Source organism: Bos grunniens, chromosome 21 (assembly GCF_055505025.1).
Source record: "Bos grunniens cultivar Pamir isolate PY7600 chromosome 21, Bosgru_T2T1.0, whole genome shotgun sequence".
NCBI classification, from domain to species: Eukaryota; Metazoa; Chordata; class Mammalia; order Artiodactyla; family Bovidae; genus Bos; species Bos grunniens.
The window spans coordinates 50,318,478-50,344,560 of record NC_141185.1 but is presented as its reverse complement, the minus strand read 5'-3'; the positions used below and the strand labels follow the sequence as shown (position 1 = coordinate 50,344,560).

Below are 26,083 nucleotides of genomic sequence, written 5' to 3'. Positions count from 1 at the left end.
TGATGGACAGGGAAGCCTGGCGTGCTACAGTCCATGGGGTTGCAAAGTCAGACACGGCTGAGAAATTAAACTGAACTAAACAGAACCACTTCAAGACCTTGAGCACATAGCCCCCAGGCCTCCTGGAGGTAAGGACTCATAATCAGAGCATTGCATAGTAGCTGCTCGCTATCCTGAGACCCTCCTCCCTTACCTGGCCTTTAAATATCCTGATACTCTTAGGGGAGTTAGGGCTTTTGGACATGAGCCACCTTTTTCCTCCCATGATCTTGCAGTAAACCTTTTTTTCTACTCCAAACTCAGACATTCCGGTATTGCTTGGCCTTACAGTGCACAAAGCACAAGAGCTTGCTTTCTATTACACTTGTTTGATACCCAGAGAGCAGCTGGGATGGAAGGCATCCACCCCTGGCTTCCTCTAAGATACCCTCTAGGCAGCAGGTATTTAGTGAGCTTGCAAAAGTTCTGGAGCCAGTCTCAGGTGGGCTGAGCAATCCAGGTGGGGTCTCAAAATCCAGGGTCCCTGCTCTAAGCCTTCTGCCCACTGGAAATTATTGACCCCCTGAGTTTTATTTTGCTTTTTTTCAGTTAGAAGGGAAGAGCACTGTACACTGCCCACCACTGGGAGAAAGCAGACACAATCACTAGGTACCCACCACCACCCCAAACCACCCTCCACACACACACCAACTAAGGCACCGCCAAGGGGACAGATGTGCTTTGGCAACAAGGCCCCCCTAGAGGCCCAGGCTGTCAACAGCTGCACAGATGGCTTTGTGCCGTGGAGTCAGCACCTTAGGAGGTGGGAGGGGGCGGTGGGCAGAGAAGGAAGGAGTCTCAGGTCCTGATGGATCAGAAGAAGGAAAATGGGGAGAGGTTGTCAGGACACCAGAGATGAGAAACCAAGGATGACCAGAAAAGGGGCAGAAAGCAAAAAATGTAGGAAAAATGAGAAAGAGGCAAAACGGTGTGGGCAACCACACAGAACAGGAAGGACACAGAGCAGAAGGAGGGAAGGAAACGGAAAGGAGAGTGAAATGAGTGGAGAAGGATGTGATGAGGGAGAGAGGGAGCCAGGGAGACATTAGACGACATAATATCTCCATAAGTATAGGGAATCTGGAGCCCGTGGGTGGAGCCTGTCACTGACCAGGCAGCTCGCGATCACCAGGTCGGCCACATAAAGCAGCAAGTTGATGGCTGTCAGGACGGCCACAGCCAGTCGCTGGTCCCAGTTGCACACGTAAGTAGTGAACTCATCTCTGCAGGTCGTATCACTGGATCGCTGGGACTGGCCGCCCAGCTCCTCATTGAACTGATAGAGCGGCCAGAGGACCAGAGCGCTGATGTAGAGGAGGATGCAAAACAGGGTCAGCCCAAGCTGGGAAACAGGGAAGCGGATGGGCAGCCAATTGTCACAGTAGAGCAAGCCCAGCAGGATGGCCAGGGTCCCCAGGATGAAACAGGTGGAGTACACAGCCACGCACCACACCAGGGCTGGCTGGTGCTGGTACAGGGAGGTGTTGCTGATGAAGGCGAAGATGATGCAAGCCACAAAGTTCTCCAGCAGCTTGAGCAGGCCATGCAGCGTATGCACATAGGTGATGATCCTTCTGGGCCGGTGACCCACCCAGGTCCCGACAAATTCGGTCCCGTAAGCCACAGCAGCGATGCAAGAGAATGCTGTGGCAGTGATGGCGTGGTTCCGGGTGGGGCCCTGAGGCAAGAACGGGACATAAGTAGTGGCAGAGATGATGGAGGTTGAGAAGCAGAAGAGAGCGGCATAGCAGGCGTAGTTGATGGGGAAGTTGTACCAGTGGGAGGAAAAGTGGGACCGGAGGTTACTGTATTCCACAATGATGATGAGGAGGGTCACAACGTAGCAGAAGCACCAGAAGAACATGAACCAGTTATCTACGCCCACCCGCTGAGTGCCCACGCTGGCCACCAGCGAGGAGGCCACACCGGTGGAGAGCAGCTGCAGCAGGCGGACGGAGCAGCCCATGACAGTCCAGGAGCAAAGGCCTGGGGATGACGAAGTGGTGGACATGGTGGTTCATTTGGTCAAATTGGTCACTGTCCCGGGTAAGGCCTGGCCTTCGCTGAGGACCCACGAGAGAAAGATCCAGCTCCGGAGGTGGATTAAGTCAGATACCAGGGAAAGGCTCAGGGTCCTGTGATGGATGAGGCTCAGGGTCCTGTGATGGATGAGGCTCAGGATCCGTAGAGTTAGAACCAGTGGCCCAGACACCTGGGTAACAGTACAGCTGCTCCAGAATGATTCTCCTCACCCATCACCCTTGGCCTTGTCGGGAGACCTGTCTTATCCCAAACCTCACAGCTGGGTTGGGTCTGGCACCAAACCGTGAACGTTTTTCACCTCTTTGTGCTGCGTGCCATTATCTACGGAGACACATGGTCCTTATCTGCAAGACCAACCCTTCAAGGCTCTGGAAAATGTAGAAAATTTTTTAAAAAGTCATTTGAAACAAATTTGATCTGAACAGACATGAGACAATTTATGGCCTTTATTTATTTCACTTAGTGTGAATGTTCAAGTTTGGTTGAAGAAACACTACTGTGTTTGGTTGCAGGATGCTTTCAGACCCCAGTGGGGTGTGAGGTCATATAGAGTAGATGAAACATGCCACCTGCCTAAAGGTGAAAAATTCTGAATTTTGGAGTATATCTGACCCCAACAATTTCATAAAAGGCATTATGGATTGTACTGCTAACTCCATTTTACAGATAAGAAAGCTAATGCTTGAGGGAAAAAAATCTCTACCCTAAGGTCCCATGCCTAGGAAGTGAGAACTTCAGATGAAAATGCCAAAGCTGTGAGTTTGAGCCTTTTGTTCCACTGCGCACATGTCAGCAGGGCCCGCGGGTGGGAGCCCAGGACCAAAGCTCAGGGCTCTGGGACCCAGGACACACCTTCAGGGCCACGGCCTCCTTCCACAGCATCTGAAGACACACGTGTCCTGGCCTCTCCTCCCTGCAGCATCACTAGAAGGAGCTGCCATCTGAGGGGACACAGCCCCACCCGGAGGAGGGCAGCTCCAGGGCTGAACAGGGAGGAGCAATGGGGTGAGAGCAAGGCCGTGGGGACGAGATGACATGGGAAGTAGGAACTGTTGTGAATCCTTCCCACCCTGGGGAATTTTGCCTTAACATGTGACTCTTCCCCACATGGAAAGGGAGACCCCAATCCAGCATGACGCCCAGGTGAGTGTCCTGGAGGAACCAAGAAACAAATATTAAAATGCCAGCTTTATAAGCTCCAAAGCTTCCATCCACGTGAGAATCTAACCCCTTTTAAGAGCAGGAGCTGAAAGAGGAGCTACCTGCTAGACCCCTGGGAGGCCCACCCGGGACCGGGTGGGGGCGGGGGGCAGAGTGGAGATATTGGGGGCAGCTGGGGTTGGGGGGAGGGATTGCAGGGTCCCAGTGGCCCTGAGGCAGCCCAGTAGGTGTCTTCTGACCCAGAAGGGATGCAGGCATGGAGCCAACCTTCCCCGTGGAGGAGGGGCCTGGACTGGAACTGAGAGAGGAAAACAGGGGCCTAAAGGTGTTTCAGGGCTGTGACAGGGACACATGGCCAGAAAGGCAGGAACCCTGGAGACCATGGAATTGCCCAGGTCACCTGCCCAAGACAGTCCCACCAGCCAGGGCTGCAGTCCTGACACACAGGGGCTCCTCCAGGGTCCAGTGTGGGGGAGTGAGGCCCCTCCCAGCCCACCCCCTCCACAGGGACAGCTGCCCTGCTTCCAAGGGACTATTTGCTGAGAGGCCCCCAGGGCAGAAGGGCCAGCAGCCTGAGCCCCAGCCAGCTTCCTGCCATCAGGGGCCTTGTCACCTTTGCTGATAATAAACCCTGGGACAAGCTGAGGCTGGAAAGAGAAACACAGAGCAAACCCAGAGAACCTCTCTGGGCTCACAAAGCTCCTTCAGCCCCAATTGCCAGTGGAGCCCTGGAGCCTGCGGGCCTCCCAGTGGGCACTGCCAGGGTTGGGAAAGGGCACTGGGGTGAGGGAGTCTGGAGGTGTCATGCTGTCTGTTCCCCAACTGTCCCCCGACCAACCTCTCCAAAGTCACCCTTGATTCCACCTAAGGTTAAATGACAGCTTTGGATCCATTTGATGGCACAGAGGGCTTGGGGAAGGAGAGGCATGGGGGTTCCAGCTGTGTGGCCCTGGGTAAGGCCTGTGCCCTCTCTGGGCCCCAGTTCCCCCACCTGGAAATCAGCAGGTTTGCCTGAGTCTCCCAGTAGCACCTCCTCCACTCTAATCCATGAGCCTGTTCATGGTGCCCCTGTCAGAGCACAGCCTGGATGTGGCTGAGCCCTGCCTGCCCAGCAGCCTGGCATGTGGACTGGAAGACAGTGAGCTGGGAAGGTCAAGGCCAGAAAAGGAAGGAAGGAAGAGGTGCCAGAGAAAGGCAGAGTAGGAAGAAGGAAAAATGGATACTCAGAGTTACAAAGAGGCTCTGGAGCTTTGGCAGACACTTATAGCTAAATGATCCTGAAGTTTCCCCACCTGTGCAATGGGCTTAATACCTACTTTGTGTTAAATAATGAATAAAAACATGTAAAGGGCTAATCAGAGGGCCTGACGCATGGCACACTCAATCCAAGCCAGTTCCCGCCTTCAGCTTGAAGCCACTTAACTCCATCTGCGCCTCCACCTTCACGCACTCATCCTCTCTCAACTCTGTGTGTGCAAACCTCTCTGTCCTTCCTCTTATGAAGACACCAGTCACTGGACTTTGGTTTCACACTCCACCCAGGATGTTTTCCATCCCAGAGGCCTTAACTAAATATGTCTCCAAAGACCCTATTTCTAAATGAATGTGTTTTCTGAGTAGAAATGACATTTTCGGAGGACAATCTTCAATCCGTTGTGGTCCTCACTCAGATCTTCCTGTCCTTTTTTCACTGTGTCTTTTCCTGATGTGTCTATCATACTAAGTGAATTTGTTTTCTTTTGCAGATTGTTCTGTGTTCACTGGAGTTCTTGGGACTCACAGTGGGTTGATCCCTTGTGTACTTTGTCATTACACTGTGACACCCCTTCTACAGGATCCCTTTTCCTGGCAGGATCCTGACATCCATGTTGGGAGTTTCACGAAAGTTTCACCAAAGAATAATTGCATTTGCTTCTGCTCAGGACCCTCCACGCCAATCACCTGTTTGGCACCTATTGTGTTAATTTCCCCAGTTTGTAGAGCCACTGGACCTGAGGGATTGAGAACTTTTGGGCCCAAATCCACAAGTGAAGACCTGAAGTTTCTATTTCTCTTGTGGAGACAAAAAAAAAACCTCCCGTGGAGGTAGGTATCAGCCTTGACCTTTCCTCTTTCTGAAGGGCCTGGTTTTCCTTGTCAACCCTTGCTCCGAGGCTGCAGACCACGTGATCCTGGCTTTAGGGAAGTGTCTGAGCTCCAACTCCTCACCTTGTGCCACCCCAAAGTCTCATTCCTGACCCAAGTGGACAAATAGGCCAGCCTCCAGATATCTATGCTCAACTCTCCTTTCTCCTCCCTCCTACAGACAAGCAGGGGCCACATCAGTTCTGCCACTGAAGATTCAGGAGAAACTTGAGCAAATCAATTAATTCTATAGGTTCTTTCTCTCTTCTTTTCCTCCTTAAAGACTTGACTTTTAATCACCCCCTCCAGGAAGGCTTCCAGAATCTCACCAGCTCCACGTCTGATTGCTCCCAGATTGATAGTTTTCGGTCTTTGCCCTTCTGTGAAGCAGCCTGGTGTGGACAGGTCATCACAAGTTCCTGGGTCTTACTTGGGCCAAACAGGTGAAGTGGGGAGGAAGGGAGGTGTTGCAGGGGCAGCAGACAGGGCCCAATGTAGATGGACCTGAACGCCAGAGACATAGGTATTTAGCTGTAAGTGATGAGGCCTCACTGACATTCTCTAGGGAGGGGCTGATCCATCAGAGGCCCACTTTGGAACTGACACTCTGGCTGTAGGAGGAAAATGGAATGGAGGCCAGAGCGTCAGGGAGGCAGCCTGGGTTCCTGCCTCCGCGTCTCCTGGAGGACCCTCCTGACACACGGGCTCTTCCTGCGCCTGCACCTGGAGGCCTGGCTCGTGCACTTCATGAGGGGTGGAGCTGATCAAGATAGGAGAATTCTCAGGCAGACTAGCCCTCCCTGGTGAGTGACCGCACAGTCAAAGGTGACAAGGGTCCTTCACAGGCCCAACTGCCCGGAGCTGCCCAGGCAGCCAGATGCAGCTCCTGAATCTGCCCCTAGTAGAAGGTCAGCACCTCACAGCCTCACTTTGCCCTAGGATGTCTGGCTGAACAGTGACAGGAGCATTTATGATGAAATGTGGGAGGAGAGTCTATGTGGTCCAAGATGACAAGACCTCCACGATCGATTTTTTTTTTAGTAACACAAATGTGTTTCTTTGTAATGTATATCCATATAAAGCTTATTTTTACCTTATCATAATTGTAATATATATTATTTTGTCTTTCCAAACATTATATTTGATTTTTATGTTACCATGTGGGGTTCTTAACTACTTTTTTATGTTAGCTTTTAAAAAACTTCTTTATTTAGATATTATTGATATGAAACTGTTCTGTATACAACTCAATGAGTTTTCAGATAAATATACATTTCATGAAACCATCAACAGTCTCAAGGCCATAAACTGTTCCATCACCACCCAAAGTTTCCTCCCCATCCACTTTATCGTAATAATTATCACTTTGTCTACATGTGATAAGAACACCTCCTTTTCCAATGATCACTGATTCCAGTTGTTCATTTGTCCAAACTATGCCCTGGATGGACTTGGCCCAGAGACCCAGAGGTGACCACAGACACTAGATGCTTATTTGCATGGAGCTCTGCTCCAGTGGGTGTGTCAGATGACAAATCCATAAACTAGTTAAATCCTCTAACAAGGTAACCTCAAGAAGTGACCAGCACGATGAAGAGAACAACGGTCCCGGGACGAAGCAGATGACTTTTGGAAGATCCTCCTACGCAGGTGGCATTTCAGCTGAGAACTGAAGACTGACAAAGAGGTGGCCACGTTGAAGGTAGAGGGAACAGCTTGTGCAAGATCTTGAGCAGGGAACAAGTCGCCATCTCGAGATTACCTATAAGAGAGTTGCGGGATCTGAAGAGTTAAGGGACCATAGAACAACGAGCACTGGAGACCGAATGTCCCTGGAAACATGTGAGGCACCATGTGTGGCTCCACAGCACTTCATCGCAGACAGCCAGGAGCAGGGAAAGTCTGGAGATGGGGGCACAATTGTGGTTGTATGAGCAATCTGGGAAGACTCTATGCACTTCTGCTCTAAACAGTGATTTACCGCATGTTTGCTGTGTGCTGGGCACTGCAGACCCCACAGCAAAGCTAGTTCCTGTCCTGAAGGAGCATCTGGCTTAATGCAGAGACATTTAGTCTAGGGGATGTGAAGACAGAAGATCCAGAGACATAGCAGAACTTTCAGAGGACTCTGAAAAAGAAAAGGGTTGGGTCTATTCTGTTCAAACTCCAGAGAGCAGGGCAAGTGGGCTTTGCACCCCCTAAGGAATTAAAGATGCCCCCAAATGAGATGGGCCACTGTGGGAGGTGATGTTAGAGCATTAGAGCCTTTCCAGCCAGCACTGCTGGATCACTCCCAGCGAAGGCTTGAAACTAATTGTTCCCAAAGGATAGTCCATGGAACACTAGTCCAAGATGCTGCATGGAAAGAGTTCCCTGATTGTGCAAGTAAGTTTGAGAAATACTTCCTGCTATCGGTAATTTTATAATGCATACTGCTCTATAAAAGGTCCTAGGAAGTCCTGCAATAAACAAGTCTGTTTAACTTTTTAATATGGTGTTAAATGTATTTGGCCATATGAAATTTTTGTCTTGCCTTAACATATGAATTTTATTTCATTACTTTTTAAGAATACCTGCCATGGGGATCACCTCCTGGGTGCCCGCCCCATCCACCGCACCTGCCACTGGGTGAAGATCACATGGTTCATCCCAGTATAGGAGTGAGGGGCACAGTGGGGGTCCTTCCACTGCCCTTCCCATAGCTCTGCTTGCCTGGCCCCTCTGGCCCTGGTGACCCTAGAATGCAGGGCTCTGAGGCTTTGTTCTGACACTAGGAGAGGAAGAAGGACTGTGGTGCGTTTCTGGCCACCGGTTACTGTAAAGGGCCATTGATCTCAATGCATGGGTGTGCATAGATGGACACACACACACACACTCTGAGCAAGCACGCAGGCACACAACTTTGAAGACAGGTGTTGAGGTGCTGGCAAGGGACCTTTAAGAGCTACAGGATGAGATGTTGGGCATTGGGGTGGGGCCCAACCCCTAGTTTCCCAGGGATGAGCCCTAAGACTCTGGGCTGGGGAGGCAATAGCAGGGGCTTGTAAAAACCTTGGTTTGGGTAAAGATTGACACCTGCTCAGTTGATTCTGCATTCTAAGCAAATTTGGGTAATCAGGGTCTGTGGATTTTATGGTTTGCCTGTTTGTCTGGTTGGTTTTTTTCTTTGTCTTTCTCTGATCATTAGGAAACATCTGACATAGAAACATGCGCATGCTCTACACATGCAAACGATGCGATTCCTTTCACTGTAGCAGCAGGTTTCAAACCTACCCCTCTGCTTGCCCTCAATCTACCCCTCCACCCCCTAAAAAATTGAAAAGCAACTTCCTGTTTGCCCTCATAACCAGGAAAAAGAAGAAAAAAATCCAGGTTAATGTCAATTTGAAAAAAAAAGCACATACTAAACTTTACAAATTATGTTTTACTCAGGAACCTTATAGAGGACCATAGCCTTGGAGACAGCCTCTAAGACAGTTCTGTGGAACTGTTCCAAAGAGCTAAGGGAAGAGCCAGAATATGCATGTGTTTTTGCTGAAAAAAAAAAAAAAAATAGCATGAAGTTGACCATCAAAAGATTATTGCTAGCCATAAAACCCAGGCACCTCAAGTTAATCATTTTAGTGCTTTCCTATCTATGGGAAGTGAGTGTGAGCTCACTGAAGTTATTAGATGTGCATGTTCACCATCTTGAACTAGTATCCTGTTTTTATCCATTCTGAATTCCTCCCTGGTTGCACTTTTGAGGGTGGCTGCAGTGGCTGATGGATAGATAGAGGGCAACATCCATTGTTTACTGAAATGGCAAACCATGTTCTTTGTCCTTGGCAATTTCTCCTGGTCAAACTTTGACCAAGGTTTGGGAGGCATTTCATAGCCAGTTTGTCTGAGGACACTAGAATTCTTTTGATAGGCCACTTAATAAGCTTATTTTTCATATTAGGTCCTGTTGATAAACCAAAATTCTATGGATCACCTGTCTCACTAGTCTTTTGTGATCCAGGAAATATTTTCTCTTGTTGCTTCTCCTAAAATCTAGAGTTTCAGTATTACAGTTACTCTATGTAGAGTTTTATACATGATAGAGTAACATGTTTAGCCATCATTAATTTTATCGGAGGCTTGGTTACACATTGGGTAAAATAAGAGATAGTAATTAATCTTAGAAGTAGACAGAATGTAAGTAATAGAGCAGTGACATTAGTAAAGTCACAGTACAGCAGAGAGAGGCATGCGGCAAACATAATTTGAGACAACAAATGAAAACAGTGAATAGTGTAACTAGTTGTAATCTGGTCACAGTAAATCATCAAGTCCACAGGAGAGCAAGCTGGATAAGCCAAGTTCTAGAGGGATCAGGTAAAGAGAAAAAGATAAATGTTACATCTTTATTTACAAATGTATACTTTATCAATTTGCTGTAGATCATAGCATAGGAAGAAAGGTTTTCTGAAAACCAAAGATTAAAAACCGTTCTATTTCAGGGCTTCACTGGTGACTAGGTGGTAAAGAATTTGCCTGCCAATGCAGGAAACATGGGTTCGATCCCTGGTCTGGAAAGATCCCACATGCCACGGAGCAACTAAGCCAGTGCGCCACAACTGCTGCGCCCACACACCCCAGAGCCCGTGCTAGGCAACAAGAGAGCCTGCTGCTATGAGAAGCCCGCACACTGCAACTAGAGGGCAGCTCCATGAAGCAACGAAGAGCTGCAATGAAGACCCACCCAAACCAAGAATAAAAGGAGGTGCCACCATAAGAAGGTGCAAAGGACGTAGCCTTCACAAAATGTGGAAAGTTTGCTTCCAAAAATAGTATAAGAAAGTAAAAAGCACATGTATACCTGTGATGGATTCATTTTGATGTTTGGCAAAACTAATACAATTATGTAAAGTTTAAAAATAAAATTAAATTTAAAAAAAATTAAAAAAAATAAATAAATAAAAATAAAGCTCTAAATAGAAAAAAATTAAAAAAAAAAAAAAAAGAAAGTAAAAAGAAGGTTAAGATGACAAAGGACCCTTATGGGTTGGGATCCCTTATGACTAATTTCCCTAAGAGCCAGACAAAAAGTCTCCTTGGAATCCCAGTGTATTTCACTGGCTGCCATATGAATTCCTCTGGATAACAGAGACCAAGCTCTTAAAACACAGGGAAAGGAAAGTGAAGTCGCTCAGTCATGTCCAACTCTTTGCGACTCCATGCACTGTAGCCTACCAGGCTCCTCTATCCATGGGATTTTCCAGGCAATAGTACTGGAGTGGGTTGCCATTTCCTTCTCCAAAAACACAGGGAGGGGTGGGGAAATGCCTAAGATCAAGTACATTTAATCACAAAGACACAGGAAGAGAAATCTAAGTTTTCACTACAGGGCTTTTGTTCCTTTAAGGTAAGAATTTTAAAAGGATGGTTTATCAAGCTGTTTCCTCTAGCTGCACATGCAAAAATATATTAATTTTGCAATGTCAAAAGAACCACAATCTGGCCAATTTAAGGTGAGATTTCCTTTAATTATCAATTAAGCAGATACTTGTAAGTATAAACTCTGTATGAACATAATAAACTATTCCCAGTGTCCTTCAACTGAGAATAATCCAATGTTCATGAAAAAAAAATCATAGTCTATCTAAGAAACAAGTGGAAATTTTTATTTGAGCTAACCTGGAGGATTATAACCCAAGAGACAGTCTTTCAAAAATCTCTCTGAGGACTGTTCCACCTGTTATAGGTCAGAGCACAGTTGTATAAGCTTTTGAGACAAACAGTTATACATTAAATGATATATTATTGTCAGTTTACTCAATCCAAATCTACACAAACAAAGAGAACAATGGGTATGAGTCATCTTGTTCACGCTCAGTCGTGTCTGACTTGCGATCTGGCGACTATAGTCTGCCAGCCTCCTCTAACCATGGGATTTTCCAGGCAAGAATACTGGAGTGGGTTGCGTTTCCTCCTCCAGGAGATCTTCCCAACCCAGGGACTGAACCTGCATTTCTTGCATCTCCTACATTGGTAGGTGGATTCTTTACTGCTGGGAAGAATCTACCTGAGAAGCCTGGGTCATCTTGGTCCCTCACAGAATTAAGAAGGAAGATTATCTCCTAAGAAGCCATGATTCTTGATGAGATCAAGAAAAAATGTTGTCTCCCAAGGAGGCCTAGTTCATGCAGATGCACAATACACAAAAAAGTGAAGGAGGAGACCCAAATGGGCAGAGAAAAGTTTTATGCTTCAATTTTTCTCAACTTGGCATAAGTATGGATTTTATTTCATTACCATTGAGTGTGTTTCAACTGAGCAAAATCTTCCCACATCTTTTAACTGAAGATAGCGTATAGTGTTTGCCTACAATGCAGGAGACCTGGGTTCGATCCCTGGGTCAGGAAGATTCCCTTGGAGAAGGAAATGGCAACCCACTCCAGTACTCTTGCCTGGAAAAATCCCATGGACAGAGAAGTCTGGTGGACTACAGTCCATGGGATTGCAAAGAGTTGGACACAATTGAGCGACTTCACTTCACTTCACTTCAAACCAGTTACTGCTTCTCAAAACTAAGTCTCAAGGAGAACCTACTCCTCCAGAGAGGAGCTTAACATCACAGAATAAAATTTAGGATTATCAGACAATAACAGGAAATCTAAAACCCAAGAGAGACTCACCCCAATTCATCTGGATTTCCTAAGGAGGCAGATAGGCACAAGAGGCCTCTGGGGGTACAAGGCTTGTGCTTCGAAGAGTTCAGGAGAAGAGAAACCTTCCCTGGGTGCGTTCTGTAGTCACCAAAACTGTTGACTGAAAAAAAAAAAAAAGCAAAACCTAAAAGTCACAAATTTATGTTTAATTTGGAGATGTTACTGAGGACTCTAGCCAAGGAGACACTCTCAGATAGCTCTGAGGAACTGTTCCAAAGAGGTCAGGGATGAGTCAGGATATACAGAAGATTTTACTGGGGCTGGGGGAACACATGTAGTTAACATCAGTAGGTTATTGCTCATCACGAAAAACAGATATCTCAAGTCAATGATTTTAATGCTTTTCTATGTATGGAAAGATATAGTGCTTGGGCTCACAAAAATTATTCCTCTGATATGCATCTTAACTTTCTAGGATCAGTACCTTGTTTTTCTCCATCCTGAATTCCCCTCAGGATAGGATATTAGTGCTGAAACAGAGGCTGAAGGCCTGAGAACATGATGGACAAGATAATTCACCATTTTCTGAAAATGCAGGCAACATTCTTTGTCCACATTTGCATCACTTCTAAGGCTGGTGGGTCCATGCTCTTCTCACTGCAGAGGCAGGACAAGCTGTTTTGATCACTGAGGCAGGAGGGCCACATTGCTGCCCCTCACCAACATTGCAGACACGTGTCTTCAAGACCCTGGGGTCCATCACGAGCTCCTTTTTTGATTCCACAGAGAGTAGTTGGGCTGGAAGGCATTCACTTCTGGCTTCCTCTAAAATGTGCTTTAGTCAGTCGATGTTTAGTGAGCCTGCAAAAATTCTGGAGCCAATCTCAGGTGAGGCTGAGCACCAGGTAGGGCCTACGGACCAAAGATCTCTGCTTTGAATATCCTGCCCGCTGGACATTATTAATCTCCAGGTATTTCTTTTTAACTTAAATGGGAGGCACACTGTGCACCCTCCTCTACTGGGAGAAAGTGAGCCCAGTGCCTATCTACCTGCTTCCACCCCAACACATATACACACACACACACACACACTAACTAAGGCACTGCCAGGGGGACAGACACACCTTGGCAATGAGGACCTCCAGAGGCCCAGGGTGTGAACAGATGCACAGAGGGCTGTATGATGTGGAGGAGATGGGAGGGGGCGGTGGGCAGAGAAGGAAGGGGTCTCGGGTCCTGATGGATCAGAAGAAGGAAAATGGGGAGAGGTGGTCAGGACACAGGAGACAAGAAAACCAAGGATGATCAGACAAGGGGCAGAAAGCAGAAAATGTAGAAAAGGTGAAAGCAAAAAGAGAAAACAGTAAAAGAGGGTGTGGGCAACCACACAAAACAGGAAGGAAACAAAACAGAGCAGAAGGAGGGAAGGAAACAGAAAGGAGAGAGAGATGAGTGGGGCAGGATGTGAGGAGGGAGAGAGGGAGCCAGGAAGAAGACATTAGAGGACACCAGAGCTCAGTGAAGATACCTCCTGTGAGCAGAGGGGATCAGGAGTCCCTGGGCTGGTCCTCAGTCCCTAATAAAGACCCAGCGGGCCCAGTACACCAGGTCAGCCACGTAAATCAGCAGGTTGATCACTGTCAAGATGGCTACAACCAGTCTTTGGTCCCAGATGCACACCAAGTGGTGATGGCGGCAGCTCACATCATTGGACTGCTGGGGCTGGCCACCAAAATTCTTGTCGAACTGGTAGAGCAGCCATAGGATCAGAGCGCTGGCATAGAGGAAGATGGAGAACAGGGCCAACCCCAACAGGAAAATGGGGAAGCAAATGGGCAACTTGTTGCTATAGCCTCTCAGATACAGCAGGAGGGCCACGGCCCCCAGGAAGAGGCAGATGGAATATGCGGCCACACACCACACCGGGGCCGGCTGGTGCAGGTACAGGGAGGTATTGCTGATGAAGCCAAAGATGACACAGGCCACGAAGTTCTCTAGCCCCTTGAGCAGTCCTGGCATGGGGAGCACATAGCAAGTGATCTGGCTGGGCCAGGCATAGATCCAGGCTACTTCAGTGGCATAAGTCACAGAAGCGAGGCAGGAGAAAGCAGTAGCAGCAATGGCGTGGTTCCAGGAGCTGCCACGAGGGACGATCTGGAGGTACGTGGTGGGGTAAATAATGGAGGCCGAGAGGCAGAGGAGGGTGGAGTAGGAGGCATAGTTGATGAGAAAGTCATCCCAGGAAAAGGGCCAGAGGAACTGGAGCCCACATAACTCGACTATGAAAGTAAGGAGGGTCACGACGAAGCAGAAGCACCAGATGAACGTGGACCAGTTACCTATGGTCTCCCTCCAAGTGCCAGTGGTAGCCACCAGCGAGAAGGCCAGGCACGTGGAGAGCAGCTGCAGCAGGCGGAGGAAGTAGCCCATGATGGTTGCAGAGGCCAGGCCAGAGGACGAGTTCATGGTGAGCCTGATGGTCAGGCTGGTCTTTGTCATCAGACTGGGTCTTCACTGAGGACCCACCAGAGAAAGATCCAGCTTTGGAGGTGGATTAATCAGACATCTGAAAAGAGCCTCGGGTCCTGCGACAGCTGCTACTCAGGATCTACGGAGTTGGAACCAATGACTCAGACACTTGGGTAAAGGCACAGCTGGTCTAAGACAATTCTCCCCACCCATAACCCTTGGCCTGTCACAAGACTTGTCTTATCCCAAAGCTCAGAGCAGGGTGGGTCTGGCCTCAAACCAGGAACATTTTGGATCCCTCTGAGCTGTGTGTCATTATCTACAGAGACACAGGGTAGGATGGTCCTTTCTACAGTTCCAACCCTTCAAGTGCGTCAAAATTGAAGAAAAAAATTTTTTTAATTATTTGGTAACAAAATTAGATGTGAACAGACATGAGACAAATTATGATCTCTATTTCCCTTAGTATGAGTGTTTAAAAGTTCAATTTCAGAAACACTAATGTGTTTGATTACAAGTGCTTTCAGACCCCAGTGGGGTGGGGTGGGATGTCCTATAGAGTAGACACACTACATGTAACTGGAGTTGAAAAATCCTGAATTCTGGAGCATATCTAACTCCATGGATTTCATAAAATGGACTGTGCATGTATGCTAACCCCATTTTAGAGATGAAAAAACTAAAGTGAAAGTCGCTCAGTCGTGTCCAACTCTGCGACCCAGAGAATACTTCAGGCCAGAATACTAGATTGGGTAACCATTCCTTTCTCCAGGGGATCTTCCCAAGCCAGGGATCAAACCCAGGTCTCCCACATTGCAGGCAGATTCTTTACCAGCTGAGCCACCACTGCTAATCCCATTCTAGAGATGAAAAAACTAAGGCTTGGTGAATCAAGGGCCTTCTCTAAGGTCAAAGTTTAGGAGTAGTAACCTCATATAAAAATGCCAAAGCCATGGATTTGAACACTTTCCTCTACAACCCAGCATGTCAGCAGGGCCTGTGGGTGGGAGCCCAAGACCAAAGCTTGCATCTGTGGGATCCAGGACCCGCCTTCATGGCCGTGGCCTCCTTCCACAGCAACCTGAAGACCCACGTGTCCCGGCCTGTCCTCCCTGCAGCATCACTGGAAGGAGCTGCCATCTGAGGGACACAGCCCCACCTGGAGGAGGGCAGCTCCAGGGGTGAACAGGAAGGAGCCATGGAATGAGAGCTAGGCCATGGGAATAAGATGACATGGGAAGTAGGGACTGTTCTGAATCCCCTCCCCTCAACTTTGCCTTAACATGTGACTCTTCCTCACTGGGACAGTGGACACCAACCCAGTATGACTCAAGATGGAGTGTCCTGGAGGAACCACAGTATAAATAACATAATGTTTGGCTCAAGCTCCAAACCTGCCATCCAGGTGGGAGTCTGGAAAGATCTAGGAGTAATCCCACGTGAATGAGGATTTCTGTGACCTGAGAGACTGGATGGCAGTTTCCAAGCTGGGAAGAAGAGGTTGAAAATGAACAAGGATTTTGTGTCTGTATGCTGATGTGGAGCCTTTGAATCCATTTAATGGCACAGAGGGAGGATTTAGGAAGGAGAGGCATGGGGGTTGCTGAAAGCAGCAGGTTTGTCTGAGCTTCCCAGCAACCTCTCCTCCACTCTAATCTGTAAGCCTGGACATGATGCCCCCATCAGAGGACAGCCTAGATGTGGCTGAGTCCTGCCTGCCCAGCAGCCAGGCATGTGGACTGGAAGACAGTGAGCTGGGAAAGTCACAACCAGGACAGAGGAAGGAAGGAGGAGGTGAGATGGACAGTAAGAATTTCAGGGAGGATGTGGGGCATGGAGGAACCTGGCACGTTACCCACTGAGCCTCAGTTTTTCCATCTCTGCAGTGGGCTTAATACCTGTGCATGTATGCTGTTATGTTCGACTCTTTACAGTCCCTTGGACTGGAGCCTGCCAGGCTACTCTGTCCATGGGATTTTCCAAGCAAGAATTTCCAGACTGGTTTGCCATTTCCTTTTCCAACAGCTCTTCCTGACCCATGGATTAAACCCACATTTCTTCCACTTCCTGCATTGCAGGTAAATTCTTTACCACTGGGCAACCAGGGAATGTGTCAATTAAGTGAATGAAAGATTGTGAAGGGCCTATCAGAGGGCCTGGCACACAACATACTCAATCCATGCCAGCTTCCTGTTCCCCTCTCCCTGCTGCTCTAAGAGGACCCAGAAGGCTCTGCCCCTGGACACAAACACGTGCAAGCTTGATTTGCTCCAGATCAGGCAAACCTGTGTGTCCTGGAAGTGACCCAGGGATGTGTTTGTTTTTCCTTCCCAGTATTTTCAGGAAGAGATGGTGTAGAATCAGTTTTGTTTCTTCTTGAACTATTTGGTAGATGCACTGTGTTTTCATCTCTCGTGAAAATCCAGATTTCTAGCTCCTTTAGAAGTCTCATGAATCAGTTGCTATGCCCTTTACTTTATATTGTTTTCCATTGTCATCTCTGTTTAGCACATTCTATATTTTCTTCTTCTCATATGTAATTGGCATAAAGCAGGACTATGATCATCTACACGTGCCCAGTTTCCCCTCTTGTGCGTGGCCAGGCTTCCTGTCTGCTCACACGAGCATCCACCCATCCTTCCAGGGAGCATCTGTGTCCTCAACCTCATGTACAGCCTTCAGCACATTTCACATGCTCTGACATCATATGGAGACATATATGTACATGTATGTAGGGCACATCTGTAGATTGTTTTCCTGTTTTATAAACCTGAGACCCTGTCATGCACAGGCATCTCGCTTTTCCACCACCCCCGACAAGTACAGCTGGTCCTCTCTAGGGGCCTTAGTCCTCTCCACCACCTTTACTTATTTCCTTCCCTCCTGGCTCCTGTGAGCATTTGGACTGACCACCTTTCTCTAAAGACTCCCCTCTGAGTCTCAGACATGGGGGACACAGGATATGACAAGAGGCTTGGGATCCATGTGATCACCATGTTCTACGGCAGAAGGCTGGTTTCTCTGTAAACTTAAGAAATATCTTCATTTCTGGAAACTCATCCTAGTTTCCTAGGGCTACTGGAACAATTTACTCTAAGTTTGATTGCTTAACACAGCAGGAATTTATTCTCCCACAGTACTGGAGGCCAGAAGTCTGAAATCAAGGTGTCAGGGGGACCATGCTGTCTCCAGCGCTCCAGGTGAGGCTCATTCATTTCCACTAGTAATATTTCAAACCCCTCAGCTTGTGGCCACTTATTCCATCTCTGCCACAGCCTTCGTGTTGTCATCTTCTCTCAGTGTGTGCAAACTTCTCTGTCCTTTCCCTTATAAGGCCACCAGTCACTGGATTGCCAGCCCACCCTCCATCCTAGATGATTTTCATCTCAAGATCCTTAAATAATTATGTCCTACTTCTAAATAATGCCATAAACATGGGTATTTTTTGGGGGGGTGAGGGTCACTCTTCGACTCATTAAGGTTCTCTCTCACATTTTCCTGTACTTTTTTCATGATGTCTTTTCTAATGTGTTTAATCACACGTGTACCCGTTTGCTGTCTCTTTCAGACTGGTGTGTGTTCACTGGAGTTCTTGGTACTCACAGTTGATTTTTCCCTCGGGTACTTTGTCATCACACTGTGAGCCCTTGTACAGGAGCCCTTTTCCTGGGAGGGTCCTGCCGCCTGGGTTGGGAGCTTCAGCCAGAATAACAGCACCTGCTTCTGCTCAGGACCCTTCAGGCCAGTCGCTTGTTGGTCCCCACTTGCGTAAATTTCCCAGGTTGGAGCTGTTGGATCTCAGGGATCAGGTACACTTTGGTCTAAATACACCAGAAGTGAAGACCTGAGAATTCTATTTCCCCTGTGGAGACTTCAGAGAAATCTCAAATTCCTTTGGAGGCAGATATCAACTTTGTCCTTTTATCTTCCTGAAGGGCATGCTTTTGTTTTTGTTTGTTTGTTTTTAAACTTTTTTATTTTGCGTTGGGGTATAGCTGATTAACAACGCTGTGATAGGTTCAGATGCACACCAAAGGGACTCAGTCATACATATACATGTATCCATTCTCCCCCAAACTCCCCTCCCATCCAGGTTCCACATAACATTGAGCAGGGTTCCATGTGCTATATGTCCTTCTTGGTTATCCAGTTTAAATAAAACAGGGTATACAGGCAACCATAAATTCATTCTCTAAGTCTGTGAGTCTCTTTCTGTTTTGTAAGTTCATTTGTATCATTTCTTTTTAGATTTCACATATAAGGGATGTCATATGATATTTATCTGAAGGGCAGCCCTTTCCTTGCCTACCCTTGCTCTGAGGTTGCAGGCCCCATAGTCCTGGCTTTAGGGAAGTGTCTCAGCTCCAACTCCTCACCTTGTGCCACCCTAAAGCCTCATTCCTGACCCAAGTGGGCAAATAGACCAGCCTCCAGACGGCCAGGCTCAATTCTCCCTTCTCCCTCCTCCTTCCTCCCTGCTGCACACGAGCTGCAGTCACATCAGCTCTGCCGCTGAAACTTCATGAGATCCTTGAGCAAATCAATTAATTCTAAATATCCTTTCTTCTTTCCTGTGAGCCTGAACTTCTCCTTAAAGGCTTGACTCTTAGTCATCTCCTACCAGAAGCCTCCCTGGATCCCACCAGCTCCATGCCTCATTGCTCCCAGACTGACAGTTCTCAGCCTTTGCCCTTCTGTGAAGCATCCTGGTGCGGGCAAGTCATCACAAGCTTCTGAGTCTGGGCAAGACAGGTGAGATGGGGAGGAAGGGAGGTGCTGCCGGACCAGCAGACAGGGCCCACTGTGGATGGATCTGAATACCAGAGACATAGGTTGGATTTTAGCTGTAAGTGAGGAGGCCTCACTGCCATTCTCTAAGGAGGGACTGATCAGTCAGAAGCTCACTCTGAAACTGACACTCTGACTATAGAAGGAAAATGGATGGAGGCTAATTCTGTAGTCAAGGTATGTGATGATGGGCCTTGAGCAAAGACACTCCAGGAGGGGGCAGGGGCAGATTTATGAAAATATTTAGGGAGCAAACATTCAGCCGGTCTTGATGAGAGAAGGGGCAGCAATTACCAGATATTTGGTGCCCCCAAGGACAGCTGCAACCCCACCTCTCCCTCCTGCTCCCTTTACATCTCAGACCCCATCCCAGCTGTTCCTAGCACCCTACCCTTCCTCTGGGCACCTGAGCACTGAGTGCTTTGGGAAGGGAGAAATGGGGAAGGATATGAGGAGACAGAGAGAGAGGCCAGGAAGAGGACATCAGAGGATGTCAGAGCTTGGTGAGGATACCTTTGTGAGCAGAGGATCAGGAGTCCCTGGGCTAATCCTCAGTCCCTACAGAAACCTGATGAGCCCAGTACACCAGGTCGGCCACGTAAACCAGCAGGTTGACGGCTGTCAGGATGGCCACAGCCAGGCGCTGGTCCCAGGCGCACATGTCGTAGGTGAGCTCGTCCCTGCAGTCCCCATCACTGGGCCTCTGGGGCTGCCCGCCGAGCTCCTCACTGAACTGGTAGAGCGGCCAGAGGACCAGAGCACTGATATAGAGGAGGACGGAGAGCAGGCTGAGCACAAGCTGGTAAATGGAGAAGGGGACTGGCAGCCTGTATTCACGTTCACCCAGGTTCAGCAGGAGGACCACAGCTGCCAGGATGAAGCAGATGGAGTACACGGCCACACACCACTCCAGGGCCGGCTGGTGCAGGTACAGGGAGGTGTTGCTGAGGAAGGCAAAGATGACACCGGCCACGAAGGTCTCCAGCACCTTCAGCAGGCCTGGCACAGTGTGCACATAGCAGGGGATATCACTGAGATCATACCAATCCCACACCCAGGCCACATCCAGGGCATAAACCACAGACGCGATGCAGGAGAACGCAGTGGCAGCGATGGCCCGGTCCCGGGAAGGACCATAAAGCAGGAATTGGACGTAGGTGATGGAGTAGGTGATGGAGGTCGAGAGGCAGACGAGGGCAGCGTAGCAGGCATAGGTGACAGGGAAGTTGTACCAGTAGAAAGGAAAGTGGGACGGGAGCCTCCATAACTCGACCATGACTATGATGAGGGTCATGGCGAAACAGAAGCACCAGATGGACATGGACCAGTTACCTATGTCCCCTCTCGCAAAGCCCATGTCAGCTACCAGGGAGAAAGCCACGCAGGTGGAGAAGAGCTCTGGCAAGCGGAAGTACCAGAACCCTGCCCAAAAGTCATCATAGTCTGGGGATGATGCCCTAGTGGGCATGATGTTTCGATGTCCAGGCATGTCACTGTCACCGGTACAGCAGTGGTCTTTGCTGAGGATCCACCAGAGAAAGATCTGGCTCCGAAGGTGGGTTAAGCCAGACGCCTGGAAGTGACACAGGGCCCTGTGACCGCTGAGGCTCAGGATCTGTGGAGTTGGAACCAATGGCTCAGACAACTGGGTAACAGCACAGCTGCTCCAGAATGGTTCCCCCCACCCATCACCCCTGGCCTTGTCAGGAGACTTGTCTTATCCCAAGCCTCACAGCTGGGTGTGGTCTAGCCTCAAACCACGAACATTTTGGGTCTCTCTAAATAGCTGTATGCCATTATCTATGGAGACACAGGGTAGGATGGTCATTATCTGCAATCCCAACCCTTCAAAGCTGTCAAAATTGAAAACAAATTTTTAAAAAATTGTTTGGTAACAAAATTTGACATGAAGAGACATGAGACAATTTATGATCTCTCTCTCTCTTTTTTTTTTCACTTATTGTGAATGTTCAAAAGATGAGTTGCAGAAGCACTAATGTCTTTAATTACAACATACTTTCAGACCATAGTTGAATACTATGTCCTACAGAGTAGATGCACCATGTCATCTATCTGGAGCTGAAAAAGTCTGAATTCAGGAGCAGATCTGACACTAAGGATTTCGAAAAAGGGATTGCAATGGTAGCACTAACCCCATTTTATAGATGAGAAAATAAAGGCTGGAGGTATTAAGTCCTTCCCTAAGGTGGCATGACCATAAAGTGGAAACTCCAGATAAACATACCAAAGCTGTAAGTGTGAACCCTTTGCTCTACATCCCACATGTCAGCAAGGCCTGCGGGTGGGAGCTCTGGAACCCAGGACCCGCCTTCAGGCCTCCTTCCACAGCAACCTGGAGACACACCTGCCCTGGCCTCTCCTCCCTGCAGCATCACTAGAAGGAGCTGCCATCTGAGGGGACACAGCCCCACCCAGAGGAGGGAGGCTTTAGGAGTGAACAAGGAGGAGCCATGGGGTGACAGCAAGGCTGTGGGGAAGAGATGACATGGGAAGTAGGAACATTTTGAATCTTTTGCTCAATTTTTCCTTCACATGTGACTCTTTCCCACTGGGGAAGGGAGACCCCCCAACTCAGCATGACTCCAAGGTGGAGCATAACAGAGGAATCATTAAAATTAAATTAACATACTGTTTGGAATAAATTAACATACTGTTTAATACAGTATATTAATACAGAATAAATTAACATACTGTTTGGCTCTTAAGCTCCAAAGCTCCAAAGCTCCCATCCAGATGCGAGTCTGGAAAGATCTAGGAGTAGTCTTAACCTGAGCAGGACTTTCCTGGCCTGGGAGACCGGTTAGCAGCTTCGAAGCTGGGAAGAAGGGATTGGAAATGAACAAGGATGCTGTGTCTGATGCTGACGTGGAGTCTTTCAGGGCAACCCAGGGAGGGGGGTAGGGATGGACGGATGATCACCCCCTTTCAAGGGCAGGAGCTGAAAGAGGAGGCCCCTGCAGGACCCCTGGGAGGGGCCAGCCCTGAGGATGCTCCTGGGACTGGGGTGGGGGCGGGGGGCAGAGTGGAGATGACTGGGGGGATCCCAGGGTCCCAGGGGCCCTGAGGCGGCCCAATAGGTGTCTTCTGACCCAGAAGAGATGCAGGCATGGAGCCAACCTTCCCATGGAGGAGGGGCCTGGACTGGAACTGAGACAGGAGAACAGGGGCCTGAAGGGGTTTCAGGGCTGTGACAGGGACACGTGGCCAGAGTGGCAGGACCCTGGAGACCACGGAATTGCCCAGGTCACCTGCCCAAGACAGTCCCGCCAGCCAGGGCTGCAGTCCTGCTCACACAGGGGCTCCTCCAGGGTCCAGTCTTGGGGGAGTGAGGCCCCTCCCAGCCCGCCCCCTCCTCAGGGACTGCTGCCCTGTTTCCAAGGGACTATTTGCTGAGAGGTCCCCAGGGCTGAAGAGCCAGCACCCTGAGCCCCAGCCAGCCTCCTGCCATCAGGGGCCTTGTCGCCTTTGCTGATAATAAACCCTGGGACAAGCTGAGGCTGGAAAAAGAAACACAGAGCAAACCTGAGAACCTCCCTGGACTCACAAAGCTCCTTGAGCCCAATTGCCAATGGAGCCCTGGAGCCTGCAGGCCTCCCAGTGGGCACTGCCAAGGTGGGGGCAGGGCCCTGGGGGTGTCACACTATCTATCTTCCACTTTGTTCCCATAACCTCTCTGAATTTACTCTGTATATGCTACTGGAGAAGAAAATGGCAACCCACCCAAGTATTCTTGCCTGGAGAATTCCATGGACAGAGGAGCCTGACAGGCTACAGTCCATGGGGTTGCAAAGAGTAGGACACAACTGAGCTACAAACATGCACACATGCTGCTTCAGGGTAAACAACAAGTTTGGATCCTTTTCATGCCACAGAGGGAGGGCTTGGAGAAGGAGAGGATGAGGTTCCTTCTGTGTGACCCTGGGTCAGGCCTGTGCCCTCTCTGGGCCTCAGTTCCCCCACCTGGAAAGCAGCAGCTTTACCTGAGTCTCCCAGCAGCCCCTCCTCCACTCTCATCTGTGAGCCTGGACATGGTGCCCCCGTCAGAGCACAGCCTGGATGTGGCTGAGCCCTGCCTGCCCAGCAGCCAGACGTGTGGACTGGAAGACAGTGAGCCGGGAAGTCTGGAAGACGGTGAGCCAGAAAGGTCATGACCGGGACAGAGGAAGGAAGGAGGAGTTGCCAAAAGGGCAGAGGAGGAAGAGGGAATATGGACACCAGAGTTACAAGGAGGCTGTGTGTCATAGAGGAACCTGGCAAGTTACTTAACAGAACCACAGTTTCGCCATCTGAGCAATGGGCTGAATACCTACTCTGTGTCAGTCGATGAATAAAAAGTATGTGATGGGCTCATTAGAGGGCCTGGCACATGGTACACTCAGTCATCCCAGCTACCTGTTCCCGTCCCCCTCCCCCTCAGAGAGGATCCAAAAGGCCCTGCCCCACTCTGAACATAAGCTCATGCAAGACTGGTTCGCTCCTGATCAGGGGCCATAAAGGAGTTTGTACTGGAGGCGGTCTCTTAATGCGTTTAGTTTTCCCTCACAGTGTTTTCTGGAAGAGATGTAGAAAAGGTATTATTTCTTCCCTAAGTGTTTGGTAGCTGCCCATTGTTTTAATTTCACACAAAAATCCAAATTTCCTGCTCCTTTAAAAGCCTCAGGAGATCCGATGTCACGGGGCTGTGTTCCCTTGGGGGAGGTGGCTGGAGCTGAGCATCTGCTATATCCTCTATATTGTTTTCCAGTCATATTTTTGTGTAGTTTTCCATATTTCTCTTATTCTAGTGTATAACTGACATAAAGCCAGACTATGATCATCTCGCACGTCCCAGTTTCCCCTCTTGGGCATGGCCAGGCTTCCTGCCTGCTCACAGGAGCATCCAGCCCTCCATCTGTGTCCTCAACCTCATGTACAGCCTTCAATACATTTCATGTGCTCTGAATCATATTTAGACATGTGTGTACCTCCATGCACATGTGTTTGTAGGGAGTATCTGTATCTTTTTTCCTGTTTTATATGCATGAGCTCGTGTCATGCACAGGGCATCGTTTCCACCACCCCTGACAGCTGCAGTTCATCCTTTCCAGGGCCCTAGTCCTCTCCATCCCCTTTACTTATTTCCTTCCCACCTGGCTCCCGTGGGCATTTGGACTGACCCCCCTTCTCTAGATCACCAGACCCCCCGCTGTGAGTCTCAGACACTGGGGAACCCCATTGTATGACCCTCTAGAAGGTGACTGTTGAAAACTTTGCAAATGTGCATTGCTTTGTATTTTCCAATATTTGGATTAAACCCTTTTCAGAGAGTGGACTGGAATTTGGCGGGTGCACCCTGAGGAAATGAGGGGCTCCTGAACCAGGGCTGTGCTACGGGAGGGGCACTTACTGTGGTAAGGGGCAGAAGACAGGGGGCAGGCGGTCTGAGCAATGAGAGCAGAGTCTGGCAGGGACAGGCCAATCCAAGCCTTGGGCACCACATTAAGCATTTGGGACTCAGTGGGAAGCCCATGTTGGTATCATTCCTTTACATAGACTCCTCTGGGAATCCTTCCCCCTCCCCACCCACCCCTGCTCCGCAACCAGGATAGGAGGGTGGCAGATGTCTAACAAGAGGGATTAAAAAAGTGAGGAACACTGAACCCAAACCCACAGACTGAGCAGGCTCCCTCAAAGCCCTGGGAGGGGCTAGCATGTGCTGGGGGCTGGGAGCTCACTAGGGTACAAGAGCCCAGGGAGACAGACTGGACATTAGGAACTGTGACCAAATGTGTATATTATCACACAGATAATATACACATCTGGCCCTTCTAGCTCAGTTCAGTTCAGTCATTCAGTCGTGTCCGACTCTTTGCAACCCCGTGAACCACAGCACACCAGACCTCCCTGTCCATCACCAACTCCCGGAGTCCACTGAAACCTAAGTCCATTGAGTCGGTGATGCCATCCAACCATCTCATCCTCTGTCGTCCCCTTCTCCTGCCCTCAATCTTTCCCAGCATCAGGGTCTTTTCAAATAAGTCAGCTCTTCGCATCAGGTGGCCAAAATATTGGAGTTTCAGCTTCAGCATCAGTCCTTCCAATGAATATTCAGGACTGATTTCCTGTAGGATGGACTGGTTGAACCTCCTTGCAGTCCAAGGGACTCTCAAGAGTCTTCTCCAACACCCCAGTTCAAAAGCATCAATGCTTCAGCGCCCAGCTTTCTTTATAGTCCAACACTCACATCCATACATGACCACTGGAAAAACCATAGCCTTGACTAGACAGACCTTGTTGACAAAGTAATGTCTCTGCTTTTCAATATGCTGTCTAGGTTGGTCATAACTTTGCTTCCAAGGAATAAGCGTCTTTTAATTTCATTGCTGCAATCATCATCTGCAGTGATTTTGGAGCCCAGAAAAATAAAATCAGCCACTGTTTCCACTGTTTCCCCGTCTATTTCCCATGAAGTGATGGGACCAGATGCCATGATCTTTGTTTTCTGAATGTTGAGCTTTAAGCCAACCTTTTCACTTTCCTCTTTCACTTTCATCAAGAGGCTCTTTAGTTCTTCTTCACTTCCTGCCATAAGGGTGGTGTCATCTGCATACCTGAGGTTATTGATATTTCTCATGGCAATTTTGAATCCAGCTTGTGCTTCTTCCAGCCCAGCATTTCTCATGATGTACTCTGCATGTAAGTTAAATAAGCAGGGTGATAATATACAGCCTTGACGTACTCCTTTTCCTATTTGGAACCAGTCTGTTGTTTCACATTCAGTTCTAACTGTTGCTTCCTGACCTGCATATAGATTTCTCAAGAGG

At 48.8% G+C, this 26,083-nt stretch overlaps 1 protein-coding gene, 1 long non-coding RNA gene and 2 pseudogenes across 2 annotated transcripts; all 4 read right to left on the bottom strand.

The window, feature by feature from the left end:
* Positions 1-640: 640 nt before the first annotated feature.
* On the bottom strand, positions 641-2,183 carry LOC147349689 (myeloid-associated differentiation marker-like). Its single transcript, XM_086365010.1, has one exon. It carries the CDS (start codon positions 2,048-2,050, stop codon positions 1,085-1,087), a length of 966 nt encoding a protein of 321 aa, XP_086221136.1. The 5' UTR covers positions 2,051-2,183; the 3' UTR covers positions 641-1,084.
* A 4,361-nt stretch (positions 2,184-6,544) lies between these two features.
* LOC147349688 (uncharacterized) lies at positions 6,545-12,164 on the bottom strand. Its single transcript, XR_015150078.1, has 2 exons — positions 12,030-12,164; positions 6,545-7,129 (listed from the first exon to the last, which is right to left on the bottom strand). It is a non-coding gene; the product is annotated as an uncharacterized LOC147349688 (long non-coding RNA).
* Positions 12,165-13,428: 1,264 nt separating this feature from the next.
* Positions 13,429-14,584, bottom strand: LOC147349687 (myeloid-associated differentiation marker-like; annotated as a pseudogene).
* A 5,158-nt stretch (positions 14,585-19,742) lies between these two features.
* Positions 19,743-20,742, bottom strand: LOC147349686 (myeloid-associated differentiation marker-like; annotated as a pseudogene).
* Positions 20,743-26,083: the final 5,341 nt, after the last annotated feature.